Below are 18,257 nucleotides of genomic sequence, written 5' to 3'. Positions count from 1 at the left end.
TCTGTGCCACTGTAACATAACTTGATAAATAAAGAATTGAGATTAATTCTTCCTGTCTGATGTTTTCTTCTTTGACTTGGCACACTCTGATAGCCATCTTGTGATCACAATTTTTATATTCTTTGTCGATCAAATCTGTGTCCTGATGTGTGACTGACGTCTAAATCTTTAATCACTCGGTCAACAGACAGGCTGTCACATGATGATCTCTTCACTGCTGACCTAAACCCTGTTGTCCTCTTCTCTCTCTCTCATTATTTCACATCAGCCATTGTGTCAGTTATCATTGTCTGACCACATAAAGTCATTGGTCTCTATCGTCACTCATGTCCTCATCACATCTGCACATCAGCAGTGATTCAGGTCAGAATCTTGTTTTAAAGTCAAGGAGCATATTCTACACGTTCTCATTCACTTTGTGTCTGTTGCCCTCTCAACTCTGCCGTGGTCCTTGTCCTCAATTCAATGACACTCCTGTCCCACCCTGATGTATGGAGTTCTACAGTTCCCTCTAATTAAAAATGGTATAATTATGAAAGTCTATGTCATCTCACATAGTAATTTCACGTTCAAGTTCAAGTTTCTTTATTGTCATCCCATCTAAATACATTGTACAGGTTGAGATGAAATTGGGTGTCTTTAGGACCACCGTACAAATATACAACATGTAGTGCAACATGACAAGACAGTGTGAAGTAATCTGACACAACAACGGTAGGACAATGTCCAGCAGATCAGTTCTAACTGGAAAAGTAACAGCTTTACAGCAGAGGAGACATTACTGTGTTAAAAAGGTGAAATATAAGATGACTAATGTACATCAAACATTTAGTAATTGTATATCACTCATAAAGTGCAATGTGTACATTTGATTTACAAAGTTTTCAAATGTGCAAATAGTGTAAATTTCAGAGTTCAGAGTTCAAAATCAAGTAGCGGGGAGGTGCTAAGACATTAAGGAGTCAAACAGCATGAGGGTAAGAAACTGTCACGCAGTCTGGATGATCTGACTTGGATACTCCGATACCCATTTGCTATACATCAGGAGCTCAAAGAGCCCATGTGCTGGGTGTGAGGGGTCAGTCACAATGCTGAATACCTTGTGGAGGTTGTGTGTGCTGTAAGAGTCTTGTATGGAGTGCAGAGACACACCGATGAAGTCCGTCCTCAGCTGTCTTAGCAATCCTCTGTCGTAACTTGAGAGCCGCAGGACTACAGTCTCCATACCACACAATGATAGAGTCAGCACATTAACACATTCATGTGTGTGGTTAGTGAAGTGGCTTTTGTTTGGTCAGTGAGAGGATGGCGCTATATAATAAGGACTGATTTACAAGGCTGTGAATAGGATGAGAAATAAGCCATTAGTGGAGAGCAAGGTCATGAAGATACCTGGAAGACCACATGAAAGACAGCAAACAACTCTGAAAAGGAAGGCTGTACTTGGTAGGGTCCACTCACACACACATTCACACACACACGCACCCCCAAACACAGAAACATACCTGGATGCCATCTGGGACAGTTACAGTATGTCAGTATATAAACAGGGTCATGCTTCTATAATCTTTGTTTTTATAATAAATTGTAAATTGGCCAGTGTGTGTGTTTGTGTGTTTGTGTGTTTGTGTGTGTGTGCGTGTGTGGGTGTGTGTGTGTGTGTGTGTGTGTGTGTGTGTGTGTGTGTGTGTGTGTGAATGTGTTCACCTTGTGATGGACTGGTACCCTATCCAGGGGTTGTTCCTGTCTGCCCTCAATGGTTACTGAGGTAGGATCCAGTTTCACCAGAGCACTGCTCTGTGTAAGCAGGTTGGGAAATGAATGGATGGATGGATGGACGGACGGATGGACGGACGGATGGATGGACGGACGGACGGACGGACGGACGGATGGATGGACGGATGGATGGATGGATGGATGGATGGATGGATGGATGGATGGATGGATGGATGGATTATTCTGTTTCTTAAAATGAGGGACTTTACTTACCCTGATGGAAGTCTTAACAGCTGGGAACTTCAACTACAGAGAAATGTAAGGAAAATAAAGTGTGAGCTTTACTTAATAATAAAATGAATTACTGGCATTGACAAAAGGCACAACTGGTTAAGAGTTATTGCACAGATTAGCATCAATCAATTGGTTCTTTTCTTCCTAACATTCCTATAACTTTGATAAGTTAGAGAAGAGAACTTACTATGGGCTGGGCATTTTGATTAATAAAGAGCACAAGCATGAGTAGACTGAATCCTCAGTTTAACAGCTTGCTGTCTTGGTCTGCTGAAGGCTGCCAGGCCATCATATTACAAATCTGTTTATGGTGATTTACGTGTTGTGTTTTATTTTAATTTTATTTCATTTATAAATGTGTACTGAGCTCTGAGTCTGTCTAAAGTGGACTGCAGTGTGTAATAAATAAAAAAGAAATACTAATATGAATTACACTTTAGCAGACCCCCTGTGACAGGTCATCTCTTCTCTCACTTTGTGGTCTTCACTCTCTGGGCTCCTGTCTCACATTAACTGTTCATCCTCAGTGTCTCCTCAGATGTTCTCACTGTCAGCTCTCAGCTTTCTCTTTAAATCTCCTCCTCCTCTTCCTCCTCACTGACCACAAACGTTCACTTTTGTTTCTTCACAAGTCACTTCCTTGTTCCTCTGACTGATTCTCTCTGCCTGCCTCTCCTCAGACTGACAATGGCTGAAGCCCAGCTGTTTGTGTCACAGGATGAGTTCACCTGCTCGGTGTGTCTGGACACCCTGACTGACCCCGTCACCATCCTCTGTGGTCACAGTTTCTGTCTGAAGTGCCTCACGGACTGCTGGGATCAGAGCCAATTGTGCAGCTGTCCTCAGTGCAGACACACCTTCACCACAAGGCCTGAGCTGAACAGAAACACTCTGCTGAATGAAGTCATCAAGAAATTAAAGAAGACGACACTCAGTCCTCCTCCATCTAAGGATTATGCTGGCCCTGGAGACGTGGAGTGTGACGTCTGTACTGGGAAGAAGTTCGGAGCGGTGAAGTCCTGTCTAACCTGCATGGCCTCCTACTGTCAGACTCACCTTCAGCCTCACTATGAAGGAGATGCCTGGAAGGGACACAACCTGGTTGATCCTGACAGAAATCTGAAGGAGAAACTCTGTGAGAAACATCAGAAAACTCTGGAGATGTTTTGTAAAACTGATGATTCCTGTATCTGCATGATGTGTGTGGTGACTGGACATAATGGGCATAAAATGGTCGAGCTGGAGACAGAAAGAGAAGAAAAGCAGGTGAGTGGAGATTAGTGTTTAATGGAAACTCAATAAAAATAAGGAGTTAAGTAATATGTAAATGTAGTTTTGCAGAGAAATCTATTCCTTCATGTTGAGGAGTCTCAATTTGCTTGTATAGCACAGCAGGGAGCTGGAGCCTATCCTGGTGAGACTGGGTGGAAGACATGAAACAGTCCAGGATGAGTTACACAGTGTGATCCATGAACAGTCAAGTGAGCTGAGTGCTCTCATTAAACTGAGCGGAGGTTCTTTGTGTTCTGATCACTTGTGTCTGGAGTACCTCAGGCCTCTTTAAGTTCAGAGATTTTATCCTTCTTGGGCACTGGAATGATAATGGCTACCTTAAAGCAGTCTGGAACTTTCTCCAGCATCAGAGAATATGAAATATGTGAGTAAAGACAGGGGCTTACTGGTCTAAGAGTATCAGGTGGGACTCATCAGAGCCTGCTACTTTCCTGATATTCCGTTTCCTAAAAAGGTTTTTGTACCTTCAGGGTGGGGTGGAGAGGAATGACTGGGGGAAGGGAAGCTGAAGAAGGTGAATCAGACTTCAGTGAAGGGGGTCTGAGGGGGGTGACATTGAAATGGTTGTGAGAAGGAGTGGAGGGGACTGTTGATATAGAAGGCACAGGGTCAGAGTCCAAGCAGGGGCTCATTTCCTTGTCAACCCAGCAATAAAACTCATTCAGCTGATTAGCTAAAATGGAGGAGGATGAGGCCTAGGAGCTCTTCTGCCTGGAATTTGTAAGTTTTGTTCAGAGAACTCCACACTGCCTGCCTATTACTGCTAAAGCCTTTCTCAAGCTGCTCTTTAAAAGTGGCTTTTGTAGCTCTCAGAACTTTATTAAACTTCCGGTTTGCAGATCGATATTCATTCCTGTTTCCAGACCTGTATGCCACCACCACAGTCCCTTTGCCACCCCTTCAGTCCTCCACACAGGCTTTGTCCTCTTCCTCTCGACTATGGCCGTTGGATGCTGGTGACCCTTTTTATATGCCACCCAGAAGGACTCCAGGTGCCTACAAGCTTCTTCCTGCAGCACTTCTGGGTGTGGCAGAAGTGCTGCCAAATAGGGCCCGTCAAATGTCCATGTGCCCCACGGCGATGGCCATGAGCCCCAACAGGGTTGAGCTTCTATGCTCATGGCCCGAGGCCCCACTGGAAACCAAGGGAGCTGCCCTCAGTTGCTCCGTGGGAGAAACTGTCCTGGAAGTACTCTCTCACCTGGGCCTTTCATAAGGGTAAGGGTCCCGACCGTCCCCCACACTGGGAACAAGCATAATCATGGCATGGTCAGAGTGGGCAAGAGGTGCACAAGAGAAAAGGTAAAATTCCCCACATGTGGGGCAGTTGATCAGTTGGTGGTATCTGTGCAGATCGTCTTTCATGTTGCTGAAGTTAAAATTCCCCATAATGGAAATGAAAGAACTGGGGAATTGATTTTCCAAATGATGAATGTTATGAGCTAACCACTGTTCTGCCAACTGAGCATTCGCTTCAGGAGGAATGTAAATACAAACCAGTATAACAGAATGAAATTCAAAGGGTAGATAGAATGGCTTGCAATTAGGGATTGCAGTTTCTCTAAGGAGGGATCATGCACTGATACAGTGGGGTTCTGCACCCACCAGCATCAGTTATAATCTTCTTTGCTCCCATTTATGGGTCGCCACAGTGGATCATCTGTCTCCATCTCTCCCTGTCTTTCATATCATTTTCTGCCACACCAACTGCCTTCATGTCCTCCCTCACTACATCCATAAACCTCCTCTTTGGCCTTCCTCTTTTCCTCTTGCCTGGCGGTTCCATCCCCAAGATTCTTTTCCTGATGTACCTCTCATCTCTCCTCTGCTCACACCATCTCAATCTCGCCTCTCTCACTTGGTCATCAATCTGTCATTCCTGTGTTGTCCCCCTGATATACTCGTTCCTAATCCTGGATACCCTTGTTACTCCAAGTGACAATTGTAGCATCCACTGCCACTTCCAGCTCTGCCTCCTGTCTTCTGGTCAGTGCCACCAACTCCAAACCATACAGCATAGCTGGTCTCACCACCATCTTGTTGACCTTCCTTTTCACTCTTGCAGATACTCTTCTATCACTAATCACTCCTGACACTCTTCTTCACTCAGTCCACTTTGCCAGACTTTCCATTGGTTTGGACTGTTGAACCCAAATATTTAAAATGTCTTACCTTCACCTCATCTGCTCCTTGCTCTCACACACTTCAGTTATTATGTTTTCTTTTAATATTGCCTTGAGTTACTCTTTGGATTTATTGTCAGATTTATCTGAGCTCATTAAACTCCTCTTCAGATTTAACTTTTAACTGAACTCCTCAGACTCACTTGTGTCTTGTCAGCCTCAGTTATCTCAGTTGTCTCCAAAAAATGGCCAAACAATTGACAAAGTTCTCACAAGTCTGAACTCCACAATGGCCTTGTACATCCTACACTTGCAGCCGTTATGTGTCCAAGTTCTTCTGGGTCTGCTAGCATTTCTTCATCCTGCACAGTCCAGAGTTTTTATGAGTGAATGTCTGATATCCTGGTCATCAATCCAATGTCATCTAAACATCAAGGACTGACTCATACACCAGTGTGCCTTCAGACTGTCTTCAAGCCCAAACTCCATCTTGAATTGAACTGTTAAACTAAACCTTTATTTTAAATCTTTTGTGTTATTATAATTATTTTATCAAATATTTGTATGTCACCTACTGTGACATTATGAAGACAAGTGTGACAGAAACAGTAAGTTGTGTCTTGGAATGTAAAACAAATGTTTTGTACAAATGTGTGCACTCAGAATGACACCAAAAGTGGAAGTGAATTCTGAGGAGTCCCCCATGTGTCCTTTTGTGTGTCCAAACAGAAACAGCTGGGGGCGACAATGAGTGAAATTAAAAAGAGACTTGAGAAGAAAGAAATGAAACTGAAGGAGACGAGGAGGACAGCAGAACAGGTGAAGGTGAGTGAAATTAAGATAACACGTCATATGAAAGAGAGAAAAAAAACTAAAAGGGTTGTGAGAGTTTGTGGTGATGACGTGTGAGGACAGGCAGATTGAGAAGGAGAGAAGATGGTTTATTGTGTCCTTCATGGCATTTCACTGCTGACAGCATTTCATGTTTAATTTACAGTGGAACCTCGGTTCACGACCATAATTCGTTCCAAAACTCAGGTCATAAATCGATTTGGTCGTGAACTGAAGCAATTTCCCCCCATAGGATTGTATGTAAATACAATTAATCCGTTCCAGACCATACGAACTGTATGTAAATATATATATTTACATATAAAAACCGAAACAAACCGAAAGGGAAACTGGCTTGTTCGTATACCGAGTGTGTGGTCGTAAACCGAGGCGAAGATTGGCAAACTTTTTGGTCGTAAACCGATTTGTACGTGTACCGAGACGTTAGTGAACCGAGGTTCCACTAGGAATTCAGACACCGACATCTAAACATCCTCAGGTTTCTCATTCCACCACTTAAAGATGACTTAACTCCCCCTAACAATAACTCATACAGAAGATTGGTGCTGATGTTCTGATGTGCATTAAGCCTTCTAATCTATTTTACCCCATGTGTACCGGTGTGTGGGAGGCACAGGTGAAAATCCTGAGATGACCACTTTGTCAGTTCTGCTTCTTAGCTTTGCACCCAACTCTTTGCCCTGCAGAACTGGCAGTCTGATCTCCATATTTCAATTGTACAATGGCAACTAGACAAGCTAGATAATGACATTTGGATCCTTCACTGCTCTGGCCAGGAGCTTATCCAGCTATCCACAAAGGTTTTCTATCTGTGTACCCAGAAGGCAACACAGCATGTGAGACTCTCTGTATCTGGAGCAAAACTTCATCTCAATTCCCATAATACCTAAATCCCTGACTATGACTACTTTTAGGTCTCCTCATCCCTGCCTACTGTCTCAGAGATATCAGAGTCACTGTGCAGCTTTGCAAGGTCCTGAAAACAGCTGAGCACCTCCAGCTTTGGGGTTGGTGATCATGGACAGTGTGCACCTCACACCCTACACTTACATCTGACTGTGACCCACTTGCACACTAACTTTCACCTCAATGACACTCGGGTGAGCCAAACAAATAAAATTCACAGTGGCAGTTATTAGTAATAATGAAAGTTAAATAAAGGAAATAGAAATGCAGCGACCTGATATATAAAAACTCACAACTCTGAGGAGTACAACTGAAAACAGTTGAGTGAAGGTTAATAAGCAAAGACACCATTAATGTAATTCAATTACAACAGATCAGCTTTTCTCCACAATACCAATTCTTCTCCTTCTTACTTTTCAACTCTCAATCCCAGAATGACCAGGGGCCTCATGTATAACGCCGTGCGTAGAACTCACACTATAACATGGCGTAAGCACAAAAGCGGGATTGTGCGTACGCACAGAAAAATCCAGATGCAGGAATCTGTGCGCACGCATACTTTCACGTTCTTCCACTACATAAATCCCGATTTGCGTGAAAAGTAACGCACGTGCACGCGCCTTCTGTCCCGCCCCAACTCCTCCCAGAATTACGCCTCTTTGAATATGCAAATCAATATAAATAGCCTTCTGTGAAAAGACAATGGGAAAAGCACGGGAGAAAATATAAGAATTTCAGCGAATACCAAGTGGAGGCAAAGGAAAAACGTACGATTTGTTGGTTTAAACAGTGGTATAATCAACAAAAGAAAGCTGATCGAGTGACAGTGTGTCGGAGAAACTCGAAGGCTCAACTTCACAAAGTCGCACAGTGCCCGAAATAAAAAAGAAATCACATATCAAAGTCGCCGTGAAAAAGCGAGTCGTAGCCCACCGTCTGAGTGTCATATGAAAGCTTATTAGGGTACAGACAAAAAAAAAGGCACACAGTGGGGAAAAAAGCACGAAATGTCAACTTTAATCTCGATATTTCCACTTTAATCACGTAGTTTATTTTGCCATTAAAGTAGAACATCTTAAACTTCATCTTAAAATCGTTTAATTTACTAGTTTCTCAAATCCTATTGTAACTAAAGTGGCATGTTAAATGCTTTGTTCTGTGTTTGATCTTCTATGTGCTCTATGTGTATGAATCACTACCTGCTTTTTAAACGGGCTTTCTCTTTCTCCGACAGGACACATACTCCATTACATTCTTGATATTACAGCTCTCTGAATAATTAAAATACTGAGATGTATACGTGATATCTTTTTCATGATGATAGGAATGAAAGCATGTTATTAAACATGGGAACACGGTGGCGCAGTGCTTGTTCATGTCTCACGCAAGAGGCTTGCTGCGCCATGCGCAACCTTCAGTTAAATAATTTATCACAGCAGTACTGTCTCTTTCAAACGTACTAACCTCCAATTCCTGTCCTTACTTTTCTTTCTCCAAAAACTCAATCGCCACACAATAAGCTATGTAATAGACGTGAAGCCATCTGTAAGCTTAGAACTTCGATTCTTCAAAACTTTTAAGGAACATTGAAATATCTTAGTAGTACATGTTTAATTATTATATCCGTCTATCTTTCCAGTGTCGCGTCAGCACCAGCAATAATACAGCGCAAGGCAGGAACAATTACTGAACTAGCTAGCACTGCGGCACCGTGTCCTCACATGTTTAATTATTAACAATACAGATTATTTAAATGAAGTTAAAGTTTTATCTGTATAATATAATCAACATGTTTTGCTGCATTTCGTCTTAGAAATGAATACCGTCATCACATGTAAATACGCGCTTTATAAAGTGGCGCAGGTTGTGCAATATTATAACTGTAGTGCAAGTTTACAGTGAGGTGATTGTACTTATAAGTAAACAATTATATAAGGAGCAGTTGATGGACTGATTGAGTGCGTTTAGAGTTCTTGGGATGAAACTTTCTAAACCGCGAAGTCCGTACAGGGACTAAAGCGTTTGCCGTGGCTGAGTCAGCGTCTGCTTCATGCTGTGTACCGATAATTCTCTTTCCAATCAGCTGCTGCTGTGATTTCCCACTCAGATACAGTAATATAAATACTCTGAGTGGTGCAGTGAGAGTAATGTGGAAAAAGATGATCTGCTGTGGCAACCCTTAACGGGAGCAGCTGAAAGAAGATGCAGTGAGAGTTACAACGCTAAAGCAGTTATGGTATTTGGAATACTATGGCTATTCCCTGGACCATTATATTGCTACAGGTTAATTACAATCAGATGCATTACACTAATAAACAATATGCAGTTAATTTCAGTGTATTTATAAAGCCACGCCAGGAATGTGGATTTAAGAAAGAAAGAGTGATCACACAGGAACAGTAGCACTGCTTTGACACTGGGTGCCGCCAGTCTGCAAAACCGGGCGGATAAATTGCGTACGCCAAGGAATGAGTTACCGTGGAAATGTGCGTGGCTTTACGCCAAGTTTAGGTTTTATACATCGCGATTTGAGCGTGGAAAGGTTCGTACGCAACATTTCTGTGCGTACGCACCGTTTATACATGAGGCCCCAGGAGAGGCTCTTTTAACGCACCTCTGTAATACTACCAGAGTCCTCACTGGACAATAGAGCTGTCCTGACAATGACTCTCACAGATCATATTAAGATGGCACATTCCATTTGGTCTTTCAGGTGCCTTTAGAAGATGCTGCTACCCAGAGTACCAAGGGTCTGCTACAGCCCTTATCCTAATTCAAATTATCCATCACTACATCAGAATACCAACAAAAGTGTCTTAGGACTGTTTTTTTTTTTTTTTTAATTTGGTGACTCAATTTTATATTTTTTTCCTATCCAACCAGATCACTGTGAAAAGAGTGATGGATGAACATGATGAGAGGTTCACAGATCTGATTCACTGCATTGAGGAAGCCCACAAGAAACTGACTGAGAGGATCAGAGAACAAGAAAAGAGAGAAATGGAGAAAGTTGAAGGAGTCATGGAGCAACTGGAGAAGGAGATTGAGGAGCTGAAGAGGACAGAAGCTGAGCTGAAGGAGCTTTCGGAGTCCAAGGACCATCTCCACTTCCTGCAGGTGAGAGTGACACTTCACAGGGTGATCAGACTGGGGTGTGTGGGACCGGAGAAACTTTAAAGTCAAATTCAAAGGATCTGAGGAGTTTTTACAAATGGCAAGAAGAGGCCATTCAGCCCAATGTCACATTCATCTAATATTTCCTCAATTTATGCAAAATGCTCAGAGTTCCTGCCTTAATCTGCAACCTTCAAACAACATCCTATGGCCACCTGACAACCTCCCACCTCAGTTTTACTGCACTGATCAATGTAACTCTATTATGACATTTTTAAATATGAAAATTGAAAATATCCACCAGCCGTTGACTTCTCTTGTAAACTCTGTACATTGAACATTTCATTATCCTCCTTCTTCTTCTTTTCTTACTATTTTTAAACTCCCAACTATGGTTGAAATATCTGATATTATTAGAAATTCCAAGCCCTCTACCTGTCAGCTGGCTCCAGTTCCTACTGATTTCTCTTTCCTCTCTAATAACTAACATCACACAATCTTCCCTTATCTCTGGTCTTGTTCCTTTATCTCTTAAAATGGCTGTGATAACTCCAATTCTCAAGAAATCTGGTGTGGATCCCTACAATCCCAATAATTATAATACTATCTTAAATTTACCTTTGCTTTAAAAAACACTTGGAAAACTGTTGCCGTACAGGTTGACTCTCACCTTACTGACAATCATTTGTTGAACAATTTCAGTGTGGCTTTCGTCAATTTCACAGTACAGAGACAGCCCTGGTTAAAATCACCAATGACCTGCTGATGGCAGCTGACTCGGGGCTGTTGACCGCACTTGTGTTTCTTGATCTGAGCCCTGCCTTTGATACAAAATCTCATGATATTCTCCTTGAGAGATGAAAATCGATTGACATTATTGGCACTCCTCATGCCTGGTTCAAATCTTATCTCTCAGGTCATACACAGTTTGTACTATCTATCTATCTATCTATCTATCTATCTATCTATCTATCTATCTATCTATCTATCTATCTATCTATCTATCTATCTATCTATCTATCTATCTATCTATCTATCTATCTATCTATCTATCTATCTATCTATCTACAAACAATTGTAGTAATACAATGCATTGCATTTTTCACTCTAACAGATGGTGCATCATTTTACTACTACAAATATTTCTGATGCTCCATTTGTGCCCTCTGGTGGAATGACAGAGACACAGCAGCTGGACAGACACACAGACAGACACTTGTAGAACTCTGTTCTTTTATTTCAATTCCACTTCTCATCACACTCTGCTTACAGAATTTCTTTACGTCTGACACTGACCGGCCAGAAAGTTTACAGTCAACATGGATTATTCAAAAAGATGTTTTAAACCTGAATAAAGCCAGTAACCTCTCATGACGTGACTCAGAGTTACAGAGCCACACTTTTCATGTCATCACTATCCTGTAAATCTCCACAAAGAATCTCTCATTTTCTTTTGCTCTTCTTACAGATTTATGCCATTCATCCCCCTCATCTATCTATCTATCTTTTCATCTCAGTACATTAAAGAGCTCAATGCCTTGTTTTGTCTACTAAGATCTTGTTACCTTCCTTACTCATTTATCTGTAATTACTCCAAATATAATTCTGCTTGGGGATTTTAATACACTTCTGGACAATATCAATATCCCTCTCACTAGAGACTTTTTATCTTGCCTGGAGTGTTTTGGATACCAGCAGCACACTGATGTTCCTGCCCATTGTAAAGGACATATCTTGGACCTGATCTGCTGCTCTGGTGTTGTTCCTTTTGATCTTACAGCAGATGAACTCACTATAACCGACCATTTTCTTCTTTCATTCAATGCCAAACTTACCTTTTCTGTTCCTAAGCTTCCACGTCTCATAGCCTTTCGCAACATTAAGAATATTAACTTGAATTTGCTGTCTTCTAGAATTTATTCCCAAATGGACTTTTATAATTTATCCACTCCCATAGAACTGGTCTCATATTATAACACTTGTCTTAATGGTATTCTTAATTGTCTTGCTCCGCTAAAAACCCGTTCTGTTTCTTTTTCTTTTTCTGCCCCTTGGTTTACGCCTGAACTTCGGCTTCTGAAAGCTAAGGGCAAGCAACTTGAAAGGTTGTTTAAAAAATCTGGACTTTTTGTCCACAAAGAGATGTATAAAAATCATCTTCTCTATTATAAGGATTGTATAGCTCAAACCAAATCTAATTATTACTCTCAGTTAATTACTTGTAATACAGGTAACACCAAGTCTGTGTTTTCTTTACTTAATAATGTTACACAACCTCCAGACTCTTTACCATCTCACCTTTATTCAACTGCTTTCTGTAATTCTCTTATGTCTTTTTTCAATGAGAAAATCCAAAAGATACATCAGCACCTTGGTCCATATCCTCTCTATATTCCTTCTGAACTACACTCGTCTATTCACTTTTTCTCTTCTTTCCAGCTTCCCACTTCCTCTGAAATCTCAGATCTCATCTGCAAATCCAAGTAATCTACTTGTCAGCTGGACCCCCTGCCTACAGTTCTGGTTAAAGCCTGCCTCCCCTCTCTAGTCCCTCTCATTTCTGCCATCATTCACTCTTCTCTTACTACTGGTATTATTCCCTCATCTTTTAAAACTGCTGCTATAACCCCAATACTAAAAAAAACTGGTGCTGATCCTACTAATTTCAATAATTTTCGCCCCATTTCTAACTTGCCCTTTATCTCCAAAATTCTTGAAAAAATAGTAGCCATCCAACTTCACACCCATTTATCTCACAATAATCTGTATGAAAAGTTCCAGTCTGGTTTTCGCCCCCTTCATAGTACAGAAACGGCACTTGTTAAAATTACTAATGACCTCCTTATGGCTGCTGACTCTGGTCTAATCACTATTCTCATCCTCCTAGATCTGAGTGCGGCCTTTGATACTATTTGTCATACCACTCTCCTTAATAGATTATCTCTGATTGGCATTACTCACATTCCACTTGATTGGTTTAGATCCTACCTCTTAGGCCGCACTCAGTTCATTGAGCTTAAAACCTTCACATCCCAACCCACCACTGTTACTTCTGGTGTGCCCCAGGGCTCTGTCCTGGGGCCTCTTCTTTTTATTATTTACCTTCTTCCCCTTGGCAATATTTTTCGCAAATATAACATTAATTTTCACTGTTATGCTGATGACACCCAGCTCTACCTTGCTGGTAAACCCACCTCCTCTTTTCCACCACCCTCGCTTATTGACTGCATTGCTGAAATTAAATCCTGGTTTTCTTCGAATTTTCTTAAATTAACCAGTGACAAAACTGAGGTTCTCCTCATTGGTTCAAAATAATCATTATCCAAAACCAATAATCTTTCTCTTATTATTGATAACTCTGTTGTTTCCCCATCATCTCAGGTCAAGAGTCTGGGTGTCATCCTCGACAGTACTCTATCTTTCTAATGACACATTAATAACATCACCCGGTCTGCTCACTTCCACCTACGTAATATTAATCGCATTCGCCCCTCCCTCACTCCTCATACTACTGCCATTCTTGTTCATAGTCTTGTCACTTCTCGGCTGGACTACTGCAATTCACTCCTCTTTGGTCTCCCTAATAAATCTCTTCATAAGCTTCAGTTAGTCCAGAATTCTGCAGCACGTATCATCACTCAAATCCCATCTATTCATCATATTACTCCGGTCTTGCAGCAGCTTCATTGGCTCCCGATCAAGTTTCGTATTGATTTTAAGATTCTGCTATTAACAGTTAAGGCCATCCATAACCTCGCCCCTCCATATCTGTCTGACCTTCTTCATGTTGCCATTCCATCCCATAACCTTAGATCCTCTTCCTCCACCCATCTGACCATCCCTCCCACCCGTCTAACCACCATGGGGAGCAGAGCTTTCAGACGTTCTGCTCCCAAGCTCTGGAATTCATTGCCTGCGGATCTCCGAAATATCAAATCATATTCATCCTTCAAATGTAAACTTAAAACGCATCTGTTTAAAATGGCTTTTTCTTTTTCCTCCTGATTATAATGGTTTTGTTTGGTGTTAATTTCTAGATTTTCTGATGTTTTAAGTTTTTTTATAATTGTGTCTTTTATTTAATTATTTATTTATTGTTTGTTCGGTGTCCTTGAGTTCCCTGAAAGGCGCCTTGTATAAATAAAATGTATTATTATTATTATTATTAAGTCAGTTCTTCACCTGCCTGTCTGTTGCCCCCACCAGTCCACTTATCTACAGTCTGATGACTGACCTCTTATGGACTTCTGTTTGAAAATCTTTTTGAAAGTCAAGGCACCTGACGTCTTGTGGTCCACTATAATGAAATATCCCCCTATAAATAACCAATAAATGAAAAATAATCTATCTAAACCCAAACTCTCTGTTCACCATGCTGATCCTTACTTGAGAGGAGGTCCTTCTTATTAATGGAACTTTTTATTTCTTCTTGTCCCCTCTTCTCTCCTGATGCAGACTTTGTTATCTCGCTGTGTCCTTCCTGCTGATGGAGACTCGCTCAACTTGACTTTCACCACTGATTTCTCTTCTGAGGACCTGCTAAAGGAGCTGTCAGGTTTGAAAAAGTGTCTGGAGAAGATCAGCCAGTGGGACATCCTGCCTTTGACTCCATCAGGTACAGCGTCTGCTCATGTTGTGTTCATTGTTAAAGTCCATTAGGAGGACCAGAGTGACAATAGCAAGGACAGTGAGATGCATGAAGAAGGCCTGTCCACTAAGATGTATCCATTATCTCTATTTGCAATTTTTATAATACTGTTCACAATGACGAGCTGAGTGATATCAAACTCTCACAGTAAGTAGCTGCTATTATTCAGAATTCTTGATATTGTGAAGGACGGCCAGTGTTCCTACCCGGCCAGGACACCCTGAGGATGGAAGGACAGGGGGAGACCGATTGCACAGGGCTTTATCTTCCCCAGGACACTAGATGACAGTGCACCCAGGCTCAGGGAATGCTGGGTTTTGTAGTCCTAGGGGAAATTGCTATTGGGTACCATGGGGGCCACCACAGGGATGTGCAGTATTGGGGAATCCTTATATCATGGGGTTTCCATCTCACATGGAAGTGCTGACAGACCACTTCCGTGGCATCAGGGGGCCAGAGACAGGAGGAAGGAGGACAGATCTTGCAAGATGAATGGAGGAGTCAGTGAGAGACAGAGAGAGAGTATTGATCTTAGTGTACTTGTGGCCATGGTGGTGGGAAACACTTATAAAAGAAGAGTTTTCCCACAATTAAAGACCCCTTGCTTTTTAACCTGTGCCCATGCCTGTTTGTCTTGGGTGTTTGGGGAGCTGGAGTGCCCCCTACTGTTCACAATATATCTCTTCCTAGCAGAATGAAACAGCCGCTCATTAAAACAGGCTACTGGTACAATAGTAAGTCCATCTGTTCTGATCATGTCACTCATTTATGGAGCTCTGCTCACCCGACATGCTCGCTCTTACATCCTTCTTACTTTGTGCTCCTTTTGCTCATCAGACATGTTAGGCCTTACAGCCATCAGTTTTTTGTGCTTTTGTTTCCTCTGTTCATTGCTGCCCTCTGTTGGACACTCGATGACATTATGCCCTGGCACAGATGTCAGACATTGGACCATTTATTGCTTTATATATATATAGAGGATGCTTTTTCTATTTACTCTCTTAAAAGCTTCTTCTTTATTTCACATTGTGATTCTTTTCATGTGTTCTGCGTAACGACCAACATAAAATAAGGAACAAGAAGTTGTGTTAAACTAGCAGGGCCAGCTCAGCGTACAAATGAAGACATAAAGGAAAATAAAATTGAATTGGAATCAACTTCAGTGCTTTGTGAAATCATGAAGTCTGAAGGAGCTTCTGTTGTCTTCTCTGTCCTTTACATTCTCTCAGATGGGCTCCTCTTTAAAAGTCCACAGTTAGCCATTGTCAGCCGTTCTTCCACAGACTCGTGTGTGTTATATGTGTGGTGTCATATACTCAGACTCATTTCCACCAGTGATATTAAAGAAATTGTTTTAGAGATCAAATCGTTTTAGTTTCGATATTTTGGTGGTAAAGCTGAACAAATTAGAGGACGGCATTAGAACCCTGAGCACTTCAGGACCACCTGAACACTCCACTGAGTGCAAATAACAAGTTCACAGGGAAAACACAATAACAGAGTTTACTTTAATTATAAATGTAATAAGGTTTATACACACAGATACAGCTGAAGTTAGAAGTTTCCTTTCACTTCAGGTGAATTCTTTAAAACTCACTTTATAATCGCACCACTGATTTTATACTATTGAACTACGAGCATTTAAGATGTCTACTCTGTGCAGGGCAGAAGTCATTTTTTCTACCAATGTCCACAGACCTCCGAGTATTTCACTTTTTATTGACCAGATCACAATTCCAGTGGGTCACAAGTTTACATACACCTTGTTATCTGTGCTTTTAAACAGCATGGAAAATTCCAGAAAATGTCATCAAGCCTTCAGGCAATTAGACGTAAGCTTTTGAGAGCCAATCAGGCGGAGTGGTGGCTCTGAGGCTAGGGATCTGCACTGGCAATCGGAAGGTTGCCGGTTCGAATCCCGTAAATGCCAAAAGGGACTCTGCTCTGTTGGGCCCTTAAGCAAGGCCCTTAACCTGCAATTGCTAAGCGCTTTGAGTAGTGAGAAAAGCGCTATATAAATGCAAAAAATTATTAAAAAAAAAAAAATTATTATTATTTAAGTCAACATGTTGATGGATGTCAAGGCCGACCATCAAACTCACTGCCTCTTTACTTGACATGATGGTAAAATCAAAAGAAATCAGTCAAGAGGTCAGAAACAAAATGGTGGACCTCTACAAATGTGGTTCATCCTTGGGCACAATTTCCAAACACCTGAAGGTTTCATGTTCATCTTTACAAACAATAACACACAAGTATAAACACGATGGGACCACCCAGCTGCCACACCGCTCAGGAAGCAGATGCTTGTGTCTCTTAGAGAAGAAAGGACTTTGGCACAAAAAGTGCAAATCAATCCCAGAACAACAGCAGAGGACCTTGTGAAGATGCTGAAGGACACAGGTAGACGAGTCTTGATATCCACAGTAAAATGAATCTGACATTGACATCACTGGAAAGGCTACTCAGCCCAGAAGAAGCCCACTGCTCCAAAGCCACCATCAACAAGCCAGACTGCAGTTTGCAATAACACAGGGGGACAAAGATCTGACCTGGAGAAAAGGCCTCTGGTCTGGTGAACTCAAATCCAAATGTTTGGCCAGAATGACCATCATGATGTTTAGAGGACAAAAGGTGAGGCTTCCAAGCCAAAGAACAAGCATGGGGGTGGGAGCGTCATGTTGTGGGGGCTTCAGGAGGGACCAGCACACTTCACAAAATAGATGGCATCATGATGAAGGACAATGATGGACAGACACTGCAGTGACATCTCAAGAGCTCAGCATGGAAGGTCAAGCTCGGCCACAAAGGGGTCTTCCAAATGGACAAGGTCCTCCAAAGTTGGGGCAAAATGGTTTAAGGACAACAAGGTTGACGTATTGGAGTGGCCATCACAAAGCCCTTACCTCAATCTGATTGAAATGAAAAAGTATGTGTGAGCAAAGTGGCCTACCAACCTGTCCCAGTGACACCAGTCCTGTCTGTAGGAATTGGACTAAATTCCAGCAACTCATTGTAAGAAGCTTGTGAATGGCGATACGAAACAATTGGCTCAAGTGAATAAATTAAAGGCACAGCTACCAAATTTTAAGAAAGTGTATGTGAACTGGTGACAATCTGGAACTGTGATACGGTCAATAAAAGTGAAATACTCAGAGGGCAATGGAGGAAAAAATGACTTCTCTCCTGCACAGAGTAGCCATCTTAAACAAGAGGCCAAATTTATCATTTGTTAGTACAAAGTATACTGTGTCTCTTTGGAGTATCCTTGGGCACCGCTGGTCTGACTTTGAATGAGGCACATGACCTGC

At 41.8% G+C, this 18,257-nt stretch overlaps 2 protein-coding genes and 2 long non-coding RNA genes across 4 annotated transcripts in view; 2 read left to right on the top strand and 2 right to left on the bottom strand.

Moving 5' to 3' along the window:
- The window catches only part of LOC127527872 (uncharacterized), a 330,327-nt gene that overhangs the window by 94,435 nt on the left and 217,635 nt on the right, over nucleotides 1–18,257 (bottom strand). The window lies entirely within an intron of this gene.
- LOC114641543 (E3 ubiquitin/ISG15 ligase TRIM25-like) overlaps nucleotides 1–18,257 on the top strand; it is a 329,583-nt gene that overhangs the window by 154,405 nt on the left and 156,921 nt on the right. The gene's annotated exons all lie outside the window — the stretch shown is intronic.
- The window catches only part of LOC127527861 (uncharacterized), a 150,151-nt gene that overhangs the window by 48,920 nt on the left and 82,974 nt on the right, over nucleotides 1–18,257 (bottom strand). The window contains exon 2 of the long non-coding RNA XR_007935020.1: nucleotides 3,067–3,108. This is a non-coding gene — a long non-coding RNA (uncharacterized LOC127527861). The remainder of the gene's footprint in view (nucleotides 1–3,066; nucleotides 3,109–18,257) is intronic.
- The window catches only part of LOC114641515 (E3 ubiquitin-protein ligase TRIM16-like), a 118,753-nt gene continuing 103,164 nt past the window's right edge, over nucleotides 2,669–18,257 (top strand). Inside the window, exon 1 of the mRNA XM_051927926.1 lies at nucleotides 2,669–3,276. Within this exon, the coding sequence (XP_051783886.1) occupies nucleotides 2,698–3,276 (579 nt within the window). The 5' untranslated portion in view covers nucleotides 2,669–2,697. The remainder of the gene's footprint in view (nucleotides 3,277–18,257) is intronic.

Source organism: Erpetoichthys calabaricus, chromosome 5 (genome assembly GCF_900747795.2).
Source record: "Erpetoichthys calabaricus chromosome 5, fErpCal1.3, whole genome shotgun sequence".
NCBI lineage: Eukaryota > Metazoa > Chordata > Cladistia > Polypteriformes > Polypteridae > Erpetoichthys > Erpetoichthys calabaricus.
This window is presented reverse-complemented; position numbering and strand designations above follow the sequence as displayed.